Here is a 16,843-nt window from a genome sequence, read left to right on the forward strand (position 1 = left end):
AACACAAACCAACAGAGTGTCAGTTTATGCGGTGCTTTATTCAGGGCCCGGGAAACCTGAGGACTAGCGTCCCAAGTCAGGAGTCCAAAGACCCTCATGTCGACTACATCTTTTATACCTTTAACAAACAAAGCTACGTGATTGGCTCACACATCAAAGCAAATATACCAGTTATACATAAACTTACATATATCATCCTGAATACAATCAACTGTTACCTCTCCCCTCTAACATATTGTGTAACTGACTCCCACCACCAGACTAAATCCTATTTCTAGTTACAAATCATCTTGTACCAGTTCTGCATGCTTGACTTAATCCTTTTAGTATTGTTTCTTCTGATCAGCACATTCCTAACTCATAAGTCCCAGGTGTTGCTGGCAGAGCCTCTTTCAGGCCTACCCTGCAAAGCAAACCTTTGACCAAACTACTACTAGTGCTGTAATCACTGCAACAAGTCCCCCCTTTTGAGCATTCTTCAATCTTCAATTGCAAGGATGCTCAAATCTTTATATCTTCGTCTCTTGAATTGCTGGAGGGGAATCACTGTTCGGAAGAATAACTTCTTTCCGAGTCAATGCCATCATGATTCGACGAGTGTGTTGGCCTTCCTTTACAATTATTCCTAAAAGACACTTATATACAAGCAGAGCAACAAGAATTATTATGCCTAACATCAAAGCATATTGAATGATGGAAGACAGCCAACCTGACAGGTGAAGACCAAGGGAGCTGAATAATTCACCAATCCAATTATATTCTACTTCTTGCTGTAAATTGTGCACATTTCCCTCAATTTGTTCCAGTTGAGAAATGTCATTTTCAATTTCATGTGTGACATTTGGGATGTGAATACAGCAGTGCTCATCTCGTGCATGCAGGTAACCGCAAACTCCATGTTCTTTTAACAGAATTAAATCTAATGCCATTCGGTTTTGTATAGTCATGCGTGTGGTTGCTTGTAATTGAACATTCATATCTCGAAAACCTTTCTTAGTAGCTGCAGCCAATCTTTCAGTTTGTCCCATTAATTTAAACAGCATTTCTCTATAGCGATATGATGCTATATGTGCAAACAAAGATTCTAACACCCATCCAAATTTTACTCCATCCGATGGGTCATGCCAATTTTCAGAATCTTGTTCTGTATCTCTCTTTTGTCTAGGTTGCATTTCAACTGCGGTCAATTTCTCTGTTTTCCAGTATGGGCAAAGCGTAGGAATACCCAAAGTAATTTGTGTCGCTGGTCCATCTACGGGCATGTGAGTGGTCCATTGTCCATGTCCCATTACCCAGACTAAATTCCCTGGACTTCTCACCGTGGTTGTTAGACAGTTGACATTACGTGAATTGTCATGACCTTTTATAGAGTGATTATATCCTCGACACTCACAGCCTAATTGTAAAAGCATTCGCACCGGAATTAAGCCTATGTCATTATTGGGAGTGTCACACGTGTAAATTCGAGTGCAATTCCACAGTTCTGTGGGTGAGACTATTTCTCGCCACTGTTTGTGTTTTGGATGTAAAAAGGAGTAATTTTGATTTTTGGTACCTACCCAGTGGATGCACCATTGTACTTTTCCCAGGTAGCTGTAGGTTTCTAATAAACTTGGTCCCCAAATTGTCTGCCATCCTTCCATTGTTGTAGCACTAGTAACGTTTAGACAGACTTCTTCCTGTTTTTCTCGTAGGATTGGAACTTGAACGCTTTATGACAATGTATCAGGACTAACAGCCGAGGGTGAGACTAATACAATTGTCCTAGTTGATCATTGATCTCCGATTGCGGTTTTAGCCAACGGCCAAAAATCCAGGCATTTCTTCACATTGTTTCTTAGTTTTTATCTTTGTTAGCTAGACACGCATCTGTTAGATTCATATCGAAGTAGTAGTAATGAATTTACAATTCCAAGTGATGTTAATAAATATTTTAGGAATTTCTGGTACTGGTATTACTCCCCATGGAATTGGATCTCCGGCTGCATGAGGCATCGGGAGGCATGCAGTAATTTTAGAGACATTTTGAACTTTCCCAAAATCTCTAATTAATCCAACCACCAAGTTTTCTTGTGTAATTCCTCTATGAGGGATTTGCGGGATTTGTGATGTGTGAGTCTGTCGAGTCACTCGCTCAGTTTTCACATAAATAGAGGTCGTCCCTGTTCCCACCAATCATCCTTACTTATCCAGCAAATGTATTGTCCTTCATCCTGTCCTCTTTGTACCTGTTTAACTGTTAAAATAATTCCATCCGGCCTTTGTTCAATAAGGTATTTAATGTCACCCTGTAAATTGTGTCCTTTGAACCACCATCCATAATCCGTGTAATGTTGTCTTTGAATTTTACAGCTTAACGTTATATCCTTTCCTTCCGGTATGGAATAAACTCCATGTTCTGGTCTAATTCCTTGTCCTTGATATGGTACAGCTTCTACTGTTCTTATACCATAATTTCCTTCCTCTGTACAAGTGACTATACATAAAAAGGTGCCTTCTGTTTCTCCTATTTTTGGATCTGAAATGTTTAGCCAACCTCTCCCTTCTTTTTCACTAGACCACCAGCTAACTCCTTTGTTTTGTCTCTCCCACATCCTGGTTGTCATATTTAATTTCCACCATTTCAATACAATGGGCTCAGGGCATGGATTATCTAAGGCAAAAGTACAGTTAATTCGTAAGGGAGGACCATTCCACATGTCAGACCACATGTGAGGGGGTATTATTTGTACTTTAGTGTTCTCATTGTGTGTGAAATTGGCATGTCCATAATCGAAACTCATTCGAATCCATACTATGCAACAATATACACCATTTGCATTAGAAGTTACATTGGGTACCTGCAGGACGGTATAGCCTTTTTGCTGTGTCACATTCCATACCGTAGTCACACCATCTGTCATGATTTGGTCCTGATCCATCCACTGCCACCCAGCATTCACTTCTTCCAATCCAACTCCCTGGTCGTCAGAAAAGGAACAAGTCAGATTGACATTCGTACCTTCAGGTACTAGGAAAAAGGAATCAGAAACACTAACTTTAACAGATGCATCAGCAGTACTTATCAATAACAGGAATATTATCACTCGTATTACAATTCTTATTTGACTGGTCGGAACACCATTTTGGTCGGCGCGATAGGTTCCACCGACCACTGCGTGGGGACCTTCTTGACTCTCGTGTAATGAATCCAGTTGTCGATGCCTTCGACCTTGACTACTGTATAGGTTGTCATCAACACTTGGCAGGGGCCTTCCCATGTTTCTCTCAGTGGTTCCACTGACCAATTCTTTATGTAGACCTGATCTCCTGGAGAGATGTCATGCACTGGATTCTCCAGAGGCAGAGGTCGATTCCACTGTAAGGTTCCTCAGAGTGCTGCAAGGGTCTTATTTAGAGACAGAATATAGATAAACACAGCTTGGTCTCCCACTACATGAGGATCACCCTGATATGTTGTTGCATGGTATGGTTTCCCATATAGAATCTCATATGGGCTTACTCCAATTCTTTCTCTGGATTTAATTCTAATTCTTAACAGAGCAAGCGGCAAGGCTTGGGGTCACTGAATTTTTGCTTCTTGACAAATTTTCTTTAATTGATTGTCGTGGTTTTGCCCACCAGCCCATCGCTGGGGCTGAGGATGGTTTTGTCCAGGTGATTTCCGGACAAAAAAAAACCAATCAAAAAGTTCAGTGACGCCTTTGCTAATTACATCTTCAAGAAAACGGAAGAGAAAGTTGGTTGTGCAGTTGAAATTAGGAGCAGCAACCATGTAGAAGGGTAGTGGGCCCGAGGAGGGCCAAGGCCCCCTCCTCCCCCGGCTTGGGCCGGGGGGGGCAGGTGCAGTACTGAAGCCTCCCTTCTCTCTTGTGAGAGAGTGAAGAAAAAAAAAAGTTTAAAAGACGAACTGCTTAGACGAAAAACCGCTGCAGAAGAATTCCAGCCATGAGATAACAGAATTTCCAAGGTCAAAGCTGCAGTCGCAGGAGAGAGAAGAAAAGTTCGAAGGGGGGAAAGCTGCTTTTTCTCCCTTCCGCTCTCCCTCCCTTCAGCAGGGTAAAGACTGAAAAATAAAACCCTGCCACCTGTAGAAGTTTGTTGGGGTGAAGAGACCCCCATGTGGCTCACAGAGGAGCTTGTGAATGCACCAGAGATTTGTGACTTTAACAGAGAGAAAGCCTTATACTGGAGTAAAAGCGGCTCAGATGAGGCAGAGTCCTGTTAAAGACTTTGTGACCCTCGAAGGGGACGATGCTTATGCTGGAGCGAGACGGCTCAGATAAGCTTGGGATCTCAGTGATAGATCCATGCTGTTACTGAAGATTTGTGACCCTGAGAGGACCTACGCTGGAACAAAAAACGGTTCGGGTAGGGATATTGGGATCCATGTGTGGGATCCATGCTGCTGGTGCTAAGAATTTGTGATCCTGAGAGAACCTACGCTGGAGCAGAAAATGGCTCAGGTGGGATATTGGGATCCGAGTAAGGGATCCAGACTAGACCCATGCCGAGAAGTCAATCAAGGACTGTTCTCCCATGGGGAGGGACCTCCATAGGGAAACAGGGGTGAACTCTTAAACTATTATCCCCTGTAACCCTGTGGAAGAAGATCCATAGTAAGCAAGTGTCCCCTTGCAAGTCTATGGAAGGAGACCCTTCAGGACCTGAGTAACCCCCAGCCTTTGGTTTTAACCCAGGAGGGGGGTAAGCCCAGCCCTGGAGGCCAACACAGAATAAGAGAGAGATAAAGAAGTTCCAACTGCGACGAAAGTGCTGCAGTTACTAGAGAGAGAGAGAGAGCTGGAATTCTGAGAACAGAAAAAGACTGCTTCTCCTCCTTGGACTGATATAAAGGGAGGTGGGGGGAGAAGTATCTTCTGTAAATACATAATACCTTTTACTTAAGTAAAATTATTGTAGATATAATTCTTTAGTTTTAGTTTGATAATAATAATAAACACTCATACCTTTTTTTTAATTCAGTCTCCTTTTGTCAGCATAAACCTTCTCTCAACTAATAGTAATTGTATGTGGGGGTATAAAAGTAAATTGAGCCAGGGCAAAACCACGACATTGATTTTTCAAAGTCTGATTCATTCTTTCCACCTGCCCACTGGATTGTGGTCTCCACGGAGTGTGGAGATTCCACGCTATTCCTAACATTGTGACTAAATCCTGTACGACCCCTGCAATAAAATGTGGCCCTCTATCTGAAGACAATCCTAACGGCACTCCAAACCTCGGAATGATTTCTTTCAGGAGGGTTTTCACTACTTCCTTTGCCTGATTAGTTCTACATGGGAAAGCTTCTGGCCATCCCGAGAAAGTACACACATACACTAGTAAGTACTTGTATGTCTGAGCTTTTGGTAATTCTGAGAAATCTACTTGCCAATAATCTCCTGGAAGTTGTCCAATTTGAAGTTTTCCCATTTGTACTTGTTTTCTAACTATCGGGTTATTTTTAATGCATGATAGACATGTTGCATTCACCCTTTTTGCTAATGTTAACATCTGATTTGAGAAAATTTTATTTTTTAGAAATTTTACCATTGCTTCTGCACCCCAATGGCACTTACCATGTTCGATTTCAAGTACTGTTTTCATTATTCTGATTGGCAGTATTACCTGTCCAGTAGGGGTAATATACCATCCTTTCACATTTTTCTTTGCTTCCATCATTTGGGTCAATTTTCCATCCTCTGGTGTATAATGGCGTTTCTCTTCCATGTGCACTGCTGCTGGATTATCACGAGTCGGCAGCAAAGCCATTTGAGTCCATGTCTCTGTGGCTGCTCGTTGTGCTGCTTGATCTACCAGTCTATTTCCTTGAGACTCGGGTTCCAAATTGGTCTGATATCCTTTTACATGCATTATTGCCACAGCTGATGGTCGATGTATGGCCTCCAGGAGCTGCAGTACTTCTTCTCGGTGCTTTATGGTTGAGCCTTGGGAAGTAAGCAATCCTCTTTCCTTCCACAATGCTCCGTGTACATGGACTACTCCAAAGGCATATTTAGAGTCAGTCCATAAGTTCACCCTTTTTCCTTGACTCAGAATCAGGGCTCTTACCAGGGCCCAGATTTCAGCCTTTTGTGCAGATGTTCCTGGGGGTAGTGCTTTTGCTTCTATGATTTCCTGTAAGGTAACCACTGCATACCCCGCATACCTGGTTCCGTTTTCCACAAAGCTTGATCCATCTGTGAACAGTTCCCAATCTGGGTTCTCCAGCGGTTCGTCCTTCAGGTCCTTCCGACTTGCATAGACATGTTCAATAGTCTCCATGCAGTCATGTTCCAAGACTCCCTCTTCCTGTGTGGATCTGAGAAACTCAGTTGGATTGAGATGGTTAGTGACTTTTAATTCAATGTCATCTTGTTCTCTGAGCAAGGCCTGATATTGCAGCATTCTGCTAGAGGAGAGCCAATGCCCCCTTTCTGTTCCAGGACTGCAATAACCATATGTGGTACGTAAACTGTGATATGCCTTCCCAGTGTCAGTTTACGTGCTTCCTGAATTAGTATCACTGTTGCAGCCACCGCCCTAAGGCACCCAGGCCATCCCCCACTTACAGTGTCCAATTGTTTTGAGAAGTATCCGACAGGCCTCTTCCAAGATCCCAGTCGTTGAGTGAGTACTCCCAAAGCCAACCGTTGTCTTTCACAGACATATAGTTGGAAATCTTTAGTTAAGTCGGGCAGTCCCAGGGCAGGTGCTTCCCGCAAGGCCTTCTTCAGTTGGTGGAATGCCTTTTCCTGTGCTGGTTTCCAGGTTAACTGCGGCTCCTTTACTGCTTCGTACAGTGGTCTGGCAAGGAGTCCGAAGTCAGGAATCCATAGTCGACACCAGCCGATCATTCCTAGAAAAGACCTTAATTCCTGATTATTCCGTGGAACTGGAATAGCACAGATAGCTTGTACTCTGTTTGCCCCTAGCCGCCGGACGCCTTGAGAAATCTCGCAACCTAAGTAGATAACTTTCTGTTTAACTAGTTGGGCCTTTTCCTTCGAGACCCGATAACCTGCTTGTCCTAACATGTTTAACAGTTCAATGGTCAGCTTACAACACATCTGTTGTTCTTCAGTGCCCAGAAGAATGTCATCTACATACTGCAGAACTATGTAAGAGAAAGGAGAGTCTTTTACCTGAGTTGTCTTCCACTGCTCGAGTTCTTTCGCTAGTTGATTACCAAATATTGTAGGCGAGGATTTGAATCCTTGTGGCAGCCGCGTCCAAGTGAGTTGCCTTTTTCTTCCAGTGTCTGGATCTTCCCATTCAAAGGCAAAGAGGTGCCAACTTTCCGGTGCCAATCGGATGCAGAAGAATGCATCTTTCAGATCTATTACTGAAAACCACTGGAATTTCTCAGAAACAGATGTTAACAAGGTATATGGATTTGCTACCACTGGGTGAATGTCCTTGGTTAAAAGATTGACTGCCCTTAAGTCCTGCACCAACCTATACTTTCCATTTGGTTTCTTGACTGGAAAAATTGGTGTATTAAATTCTGATTCACACTCTTCTAATATTCCAAGAGTCACAAACTGTTTGATTAGAGGCGCTACCCCTTTTCTTGCTTCTAAACTAATCGGGTATTGCCTTACTCGTACTGGCTGTGCTCCCTCCTTGAGTTCTATTACTACTGGGGTTGCTGCTTTAGACAATCCTGGGATCCCAGTCTCCCATACCCAAGGGACAACTGCATGCTCTATTTCTTGAGGAATTGCTTCTGTTTCTATTTCATTTACAGCGAATATCTGTGCTACATTTTCTTCCGGGATTTCTAATTTGACTCTACCCTTTTCAAACACAATTGTGGCTTGTAAGGAGGACAACAAATCTCTCCCCAGTAACATTCTGGACTATTAGGCATGTAAAGAAATTGATGATCCAATTGCTTTCCTCTAAATTTAATATCCAGTGGCCTCAAGAATGCCCTTTCCTCTGTTTGACCCGAGACACCCACAACACGAATAGTTGAATTACTTAGAGGACCCATTAATCTATTCATTGCTGAAAAACTGGCTCCTGTATCTACACGGAATTCCATAGGTTCTCCTTCTATTTCCAGGACAACCTTTAAATCCTGATCTAGTCAGCTTTGATTTTGGTAATTCTGTAACATAAATGCTTGAGCGACACCTTGTGGCGTCCCAGTATTCACACCCTGCATATTCCCGACAAACGGATTCATTCCTATTCCTGTATTCATAGGACATTCATTTTTCCAGTGTCCTGGATTCTTGCACAATACACACTGATTCAATCCTAACTTTCCGCGTCCACCCTGGGGTCCGAATCGTCCTTGACTACCGAAACCTCTGCTAATTCCTCTTCCCCTGTTTCCACGACCTTTTCCCCTATTTCCCCTGTAATTATAGTTTCCTCCTGCCGCCTGTAAAATTGCCAACATACTCGCTTGTTGCTTCTTTGTATTCTCCTTCTCTCTATTATTATACACTTTCCAAGCTACTTCTAACAATTTCTCTAAATTCCGCGTTTCCTCTCCTTCTAACTTTTGCAACTTCTTCCTAATATCTTCCTGTGACTGTCCCATAAAGATCAGGGCCAATTGTAACTTCCCTGATTCTGCTTCCACATCTAAATCTGTGTATTTTCGAGCCGTCTCTTTTAATCTTTCCAAGAAGGCAGAGGGGGATTCTCCCTTATCCTGCCGTACCGAATACAACTTAGACCAGTTTAAAGTTTTTGGAATTCCACTTCATATCCCTTCTACTAATAATTCCTGATAAACTTTCAACCTATGATAATCTCCTGCCGCGTTCGGATTCCACTCCGGGTCTTCTCGCGGTACCAAATCATTTACTGTCCCTTGTCCTGGCTGAGTGCGAATCCTTTCCCTGGCTCTTTCAAGCATTACCCGCAATACCATCTCCTTTTCCGTAGAATCTAAAATCGTATCCAACAAAACTTGCAAGTCATTCCAATCTGGATTCTGAGTCTTTATAACCATCTTAACGACACGCGCCACACGCTCCGGATTTTCCCTATACGTCCCTGCCGACTGTTTCCATATCAACAGATCATTCGGTGAAAAGGGAACCTTAACCATGACACGCGCCCCACCTGCTCCGACCGCTTCACACAAAGGAGCCATCAACCTTGGAGGTGAGGGAGAGACAGTTCTCCCTTCTCCTTCATACTTTCGTTCCCGACTTCGCCCACGCTCTCTCCTGCCTCTCCGGGTTCGCTCAGCTAATGGGGTCCTATCTAAACGCCTTTCCCCTTCCTCATCCGAGGATGATTCCAACGGAGGTACAGGTGACCCCTCTGACCTACGGGAAGGAGCCGCGCTCATCGGGGGTGCGGTAGGAGTAAGGCTCGGGGATACCAACAAAGAAACATCTTCCTCCGATTCGGGAAACCGTACCTTCCGTCCCTTACAACCCGCACATTCATCATTCGACTCTTTTAACACCAACATTCCACATTCCTCTTGCCACTTAGGTTTACGCTTCAAATAATAAAACAAGTCCAAATATGGTATTTCTTCCCACTTATCATTATCCTTCAAATATTGCATTAGAGGTGTCATTATTTCCACAGTTACAGTACCGTTTCTCGGCCACTGCATTCCCTCAGTATCATATTGAGGCCACACATTATTACAATAATCAATCAGTTGTGTCTTACTTAACTCTTGTCCAAAATTCCCTTCTTTCCAATGCTTTATTATACACCCAAGCGGAGAATCATCAGGGATAGCAGTTTCAGAACAAGACAACGCTCTAAAGGTTTTAAAAGGCATCATACCCACTATAACACAGCACTCACACAGACAACAAATACCACAGCGGTTACGTAACCTGTTTCCACAATTATCTTGCCGTATTCCACTATTTACGGCAAGTGCTGACTCAGCGCAGCTTTCACCGCGTCTTACGAGCAGCGCCTAGGCTTCCCCCAAAAATACCTCTCTCAGCTCAACCCAGCGAGTATACACAGTCTCGTCTTATAGGCAAGCTTTTACCACTATTAAAATAAAGCACCTAAGGGCTTACCTCGAGCGGTTGTCCGTCGGGTGCGGGGTTGGGTACGGGTCGATGTCTCCTCCAGGAATCACCTGGCTGCCGGCACGGAGTGGATCAGCTCGTGGACCGCCCCAGCGACCCCCTGGAGTCCTGCCGCGGTTGCCAGAAAACTGTTACCTGAAACAACACAAACTAACAGAGTGTCAGTTTATGCGGTGCTTTATTCAGGGCCCGGGAAACCTGAGGACTAACGTCCCAAGTCAGGATTCCAAAGACCCTCATGTCGACTATATCTTTTATACCTTTAACAAACAAAGCTCCATGATTGGCTCACACATCAAAGCAAATATACCAGTTATACATAAACTTACATATATCATCCTGAATACAATCAACTGTTACCTCTCCCCTCTAACATATTGTGTAACTAACTCCCACCACCAGACTAAATCCTATTTCTAATTACAAATCATCTTGTACCGGTTCTGCATGCTTGACTTAATCTTTTTAGTATTGTTTCTTCGGATCAGCACATTCCTGACTCATAAGTCCCAGGTGTTCCTGGCAGAGCCTCTTTCAGGCCCACCTTGCAGAGCAAGCCTTGACCAAATTACTACTAATGCTTTAATCACTGCAACACGGGCAGGACATCCAGGGGATCAGGCCCAGCCAGCATGGGGTTGGGAAAGGCAGGTCCTGCCTGACCAATCTGGTCTCCTTCTGTGACAAATGATCCACTCAGCAGATGAGGGAAAGGCTGGGGATGTGTCTGTCCTGACTTCAGGAAAGCCTTTGAGCCCATCTCCCACAGCATCTCCTGCACAAACTGGCTGCTCATGGCCTGGATGAGGGAACTGTTTGCTGGGGGAAAAACTGGCTGATGACCCAAGGAGTGGAAGATGGAAATCAATCCAGGTGGGGCTGGTCACTAGTGGGGTTCCCAAGGGCTCAGGGTTGGGGCTGCCCCTGTTTAACATCGTTATTGGTGATCTGGATGAGGGGATCGAGTGCCCCCTCAGGAAATTGGTGGATCCCATGAAGTTGGGTGTGATTGTGGATCTGCTGCAGGGCAGGAAGGCTCTGCAGAGGGATCTGGACAGGCTGCATCAATCAGGCCAAGTGTCAGGGCCTGCACTTGGGTCCCAACAAGCCCCTGGAATGCTCCAGGCTGGGGGCAGAGGGGCTTGAGAGCTGCTCAGCAGGAAGGGACTTGGGGGTGCTGCTTGACAGTGACTGGATATGAGCCAGAGTGTGCCCAGGGGGGCAAGAAGGCCAAGGGCATGATGGCCTTTCTGGAGAACAGGGTGGCCAGCAGGACCAGGGCAGTGATTGCCCCTCTGTGCTGGGCACTGGGGAGGCCCCACCTTGAGTGCTGTGTCCAGTTCTGGTCCCTGAGTGCAAAAAGGCCCTGGAGGGGCTGGAGCGTGTCCAGAGAAGGGAACGGAGCTGGGGAAGGGCCTGGAAAAGATGTCTGATGAGGAGCAACTGAGGGAACTGGGGTTCTTTAGTCTGCAGAAGAGGAGGCTCAGAGTGCACCTCTCATCATGCTCTCTACAATGACCTGAAAGGAGGTTTTAGTGAGGAAGGGGGTCGGTCTCTTCTACAAAGCCTTTAGTGAGAGCAAGAGAGGAAATGGCCTTGAGTTGCCTTGGGTGAGGTTCAGATTAGATATTACAAAATTCTTTTTTCACTGAAGAGTGTTTAGGTGTTGGAACAAGTAGCCCAGGGAGGTGGTGGAGTCTCTGGAAGTGTTCAGATGGCATCTGGAAATGACCCTTTGGGATATGGTTTAGGGATGATTATGGTGGTGCTGGTTGACAGTTGGACCAGAAGAACTTGAAGGTCTCTTCCAACCTTGATGATTTTGTGATTCTGTGACCTGTCATCAGTTTCCAGGTTTGTGCTCCAACAAGATCCTGGGGATGTTTTCTCAGTTGGGTTCCTCCCAGGGACCCATTAACACTACAAGAAACTTCACAGTTTGAATCTCACTTTGGTTTCTCAAGAGGTTCCTGCAACTCTCCTCAGGGTCTGATGTTCAGGGACTCATCCCCAAAGCCCCCGAGGGTGATGAAATGCCTGGGGCTGTTGCTGTGCTGCTGAGCTGGGCCGGGCTTCTGGCACACAGGGAGCTCCTGGCAACCAAGAACAGCATCAAAGAGACAGCTCTGCTGGTGAGCAGCTTCTTCAATCTTCTCTCAGTACTTCAGCATAATGGACTTGTCTAAACACACTGTGGGGTTCATTAAAGACAAAAAAAACAATTTCTTTCTCTTCTTTTTATTGTCTTCATGTCTTAAAGACTTCAACAACTAATTGAAGTTGTTTTGTAGTTTAGCTGAGAAAGAGATTTCAAAGCGGACGTCACGAAAAATACCTATTTTTTTATGAAATGGAGTGATTTACATAAAGCCTTGGGATGCAAGACGGGTCAGGGTGCAAAGGATTTGGATACAAAGATAAAGGGGCAAAGCAGATTAGTAGGACCTAATTATTGACCAGTTTAACAGTTATCAAGGAATTCAATAGCATTTGCTAAAATTTAACAGTGACTGAATTATAGATTCACAATAAGAGCACTCACACATCAGTCAATTCACACCCACACCATGACAGAGATGTGTGGACATATAAAGATACGGGTCTGTAAAGGTTCATCTCCAAAATTCCTCTGGTTGTCAGTGAAACACCCCCACACATCCCTTTGTTTCCCAACAGACAAGGTTCCCTGAGACCCTGCAGGGTCACAATGGCCCCTTTATTCCATGAGTTTCCCCAGTGCCCCAATGTCCCCTGGACTCCACATGGCCCTGCAATGTCCCCACAGAGCCTTTGATTCCAGGAGATTGCACAGGACGAACCCTGGGAAGCCCCCATGGAGCCCCCGGGATAGCAAAGTGACCTCCTGGCTCTTGAGGAGGGGAGACCTCACTGCAGTCTCAACTCCCTGGGCAGGGGCAGAGCGGGGGGCAGGCCCTGAGCTCTGCTCTGGGGGGAACAGGGACAGCACTGAGGGAATGGTCTGGACTTGTGTCAGGCCAGGGTTAGGTCGGATCTTGGAAAAAGGTTCTTCCCCCAGAGGGTGGAAAAGGATGTGAGAGAGAAGCTGGTAACTGGCCTGGACATTTGGGAGGAGCAGTCAGTCCCTTCATACCAGAGCAGTCCAGTCCCCTTTCATACAGGCAGCTTCTTCTAACAGAGCCCTTCTTGGGGTGTATGTGTGGAGATTCTTGCCTTGGCTGGGGATGCCCTGCAAAGACACTTCTCTAAGGTTGAGCAAAAGAAATCTCCCCACAACCGTTGGCCTGGGTGAGTGACATCAGATCTCTACATAATAATTATTTCTGTTTGCTGGTTTTAACATAATATTTTGAAGAACTGTCTCAGTATACCGCACTATCCTATCTTATACTGCACTACCAGTAATTTTAGCCTATATACTGTGTAGTAAATAATTCTGATTAAGATCTTTTGTCTGAACGTTTGTAAGAAAAAATTATTCATTTTTTATATATATTCTCCTTTTGCCAATCATTAAAACCTTTCAGACAAAGTGGCTCAATCACACTTCTGGAATTCCTTACATTTAATTTGTTGACAAAATCTGAGGCAAAGATTGGATCTCTTATTCCTTGAGGCTTCACAGTGTGACAATGGCTCCTTGATTCCATGAGCTTGCAGTGTTTCCCAGTGTTCTTTGGCTCCATAAGGCCCTGCAGTGTGACAATGGCCCACTGATTCCATCATTTTCCCCAGTGTCACAATGGCCCCTTGATTCCATGAGATTCCACAATGTCCCATTGGTTCCCTTTGGTTCCAAAAGGTTCTGTGATGTCACACTGGCCCCTTGATTCCCTGACGTTCCACAAAGTCCCGGGGTCCTTTTGATCCCATGAGGTTCCGCAGTGTCACCTGTTCCCTTTGGTTCCAGGAGGCCCCAGTGGATTCCAATGGCCCCTGGATTCCAGCAGATTCCACAGTGTGCTGGGGTTCCCTTGTCTCCCTGAGTTTTTGGCAGTGTCCAGTGTCCCTTTGTTCCCAGGAGGTTCCTTTGTTTCCATCAGACCCTGCCACTTCCCAGACTCCCTTTGGTTCCAGGAGGGGCTGCAGGGTCACAATATGCCCTTTATTCCATGAGGTTCATGTCATGTCCCAGGGTTCCTTTGGTTCCATGGGGTTCCACAGTGCCAAAACTGCCTTGTTCTTCCCCTTCCAACACTTGTGGGCCCATTGTGTCCCTGCCTGGGATGGAGCACGATTGTGTTTGTGCAGGAATGGATCCATGGCCATCCTGCCCACTGCGCCAATGGAATGCTGCAAACACGGCACTGCAGGCCCCACCCTGGAGGCAGGAACAGTCTGGGAACTCCAGGCCTGCTCCCATTCCCAAGAACCAGGCGGGCTCACCAAAAGCACAAGGCATTGAATGCAGCCCCTGCAGCTCTCTGGGATTGCTGGGGACAAAGGCAGGAACTCAGAGTGTCGTGGTTTTGCCCACCAGCCCATCCCTGGGGCTGAGGATGGTTTTGTCCAGGTGATTTCCGGACAAAAAAAAAAACAATCAAAAAAAAGTTCAGTGATGCCTTTGCTAATTACATCTTTAAGAAAATGGAAAAGACGACTTGTGTCGTAGTTAAAAATCAGGAGCAGCAGCCATGTAGAAGAGCAGCGGGCCCAAGAAGGGCCAGGCCTCCTCCTCCCCTGGCTTGGGCAGGGAGGGCAGGTGTAGCACTGAAGTTCCCCTCCTCTTCTGTAAGAGAGTAAAGAAAAAAAAAGATTAAAAGACGAACTGCTTGGACAGAAAACACTGCAGAGAAATTCCAGTGAAGAGATAAGGGACTTTCAAGGTCAAAGCTGGCAGCCGGAGGAGAGAGAAAAAAAACTCAAAAGGGGGGGGGGTTGCTTCTTCCCCTTTTTGCTCTCCCTCCTTTCAGCAGGGTAAAGACTGAAAATTAAAATCCCTGCTACCTATGAAAGTTTGTTGGGGTGAGGAGACCCCCCATGTAGCTCACAGAGGAGTTTGTAGATGATGTACCAGGAAACCAAGACTTCATGAAAAGGACTGAAAATAAGGCAGAGACCTGTCGAAGATTTGTGACTCTAAATATGACCCTGAAGGGAATGAGACTCACGCTGAAGCGAGACGGCTCAGGTGAGATACTGGGATCTGTGTGTGGGATCCATACTGCTACTGAAGATTTGTGACCAAACCTCACGCTGGAGTGAGACAGCCCAGGTGGGATGTTGGGATCTGTGTGAAAGATCCATGCTGCTAGTGAAGATTTGACTTTGAGAGAGAGAGAAAGCCTTACGCTGGAGCAGAATCGCTTGGGTAAGGATGTTGGGATCCATGCGTGGGATCCATACTAGACTCATGCCGGAAAAGACTGTTTTCCCGTGGAGAGGGACCTCCATAGGGAAACAAGGGTAGACTCAAAAACCATTATCCCTGTAACCCTGTGGAAGAAGATCCACAGTAAGCAAGTGTCCCCTTGCAAGCCTCTGGAAGAAGACCCTTCAGGACCTGGGTAACTCCCAACCTTCGGTCTTAGCCCAGGAGGGGGGGTAAGCCCAGCCCTGGAGGCCAACACAGAATGAAAGAGAGATAAAGGAGTTCCAGCTGCGATGAGGGTGCTGCAGAGTTACTGGAGAGAGAGAACTGGAACTCCGAGAACGGAGACAGAAAGTGCTTCTCCTCCTTAGACTGATATAAAGGGGGGGGGGAGTATTTTTTGTAAATACATGGCACCTTTTACTTAAGTAGAATTGTTGTAGATATAGTTCTTTAGTTTTAGCTTGTTAATAATAAATACTCATACTTTTTTCCCGAATCCAGTCTCTTTTATCTGTATAAACCTTCTCTCAACTGATTAGTAATTGCATGAAGGGTGTGAAAGCAAATTGACCCAGGGCAAAACCACGATACAGAGGAGCTCTGCAGAGCCCTGACAGTGCCACTGCAATCACAAGCTGCATTGCCCGGCTCAACACTCAGCACAGCCAAGGCCACAACACTTCCTGAAAGGTGTCCCTTCTGAGGAGGTCAATGAGGACAAACCACTCCATGTGTCCCTGCAGTTTTGGTGTCCAATTCTCATCCCCCATTTAGGCACAAAGTCAGGCTACATTGTGTGTTTGACTTTTCATTTCCTTCACTGTTTTGTGCTTCCAACACACACCCCCCAGTCTGGGCAGAGTCTGGTCCCCCAAAGAACACAAGACCTGACTCTTTGTGGCTCCTGCTGCAGGGGCTGCAACTTGGGCCACAATCTGTGCCAGGAGCAGAGAGGTCCTTCCCCACAGAAAGTTCTTGGCAATGGAGTTATTAGAAAACAGGAAAGGTTGTGGGGATCAGTGTCAGGGCATGGTCTGGGAAGTGTCTTGAGCATCCCCCTGTTTACCATGGCCAGCTTTTTCATCCCCTCTTCTCTCTCTTTTCTCATGCTTGTTCCTCCACAAAACCCTGTTTTTTCACCCTTCCCTTTCCTCTGTTCTTCCCTAGAGATCCCAAGACAAGTCTTGCACAGTCCCAAAACTTGATTTCTTGTTGCCCATCATGTCTAAGACCCCAAGCATGAAAACCCCACCCACGTTTGTGAGGTTGTCCTTGGAGGCTCTGCCATTGATCTACATGGTGAAGCCTTCACACAGATATTTTTGAACTGTCTTTGAGTTATTATTTTACCTTTTGGGCTTACAAGGGTTTCTCCAAAAACATGGCAATTCATGTCCTCAAAAAAGGAAATTCTTTGGAGAAGGAGTCTGTGACTCAAAGAATCACAGAATGGTTTGTCTTGGAAAGGAGATAAAAGTTCATCTTGTCCAAGTCCCTAGACATGAACAGTGAC

The 16,843-nt window shown here is 45.6% G+C and overlaps 1 protein-coding gene across 1 annotated transcript; it reads right to left on the reverse strand.

Annotated features, from left to right (window-relative positions):
• Positions 1-2,882: 2,882 nt before the first annotated feature.
• Positions 2,883-10,277, reverse strand: LOC126642224 (uncharacterized; the record flags this gene model as incomplete). Its single annotated transcript, XM_050319638.1, is given in 6 exon segments — positions 2,883-3,010; positions 5,583-6,437; positions 6,440-7,669; positions 8,277-8,398; positions 10,026-10,165; positions 10,248-10,277. Coding segments are annotated over 6 exon segments (2,505 nt in total), but the record flags the coding sequence as incomplete, so codon positions are not given.
• Positions 10,278-16,843: the final 6,566 nt, after the last annotated feature.

Source organism: Myiozetetes cayanensis, unplaced genomic scaffold, assembly GCF_022539395.1.
Source record: "Myiozetetes cayanensis isolate MyiCay16 unplaced genomic scaffold, myiCay2020 scf220, whole genome shotgun sequence".
Classification (NCBI taxonomy): domain Eukaryota; kingdom Metazoa; phylum Chordata; class Aves; order Passeriformes; family Tyrannidae; genus Myiozetetes; species Myiozetetes cayanensis.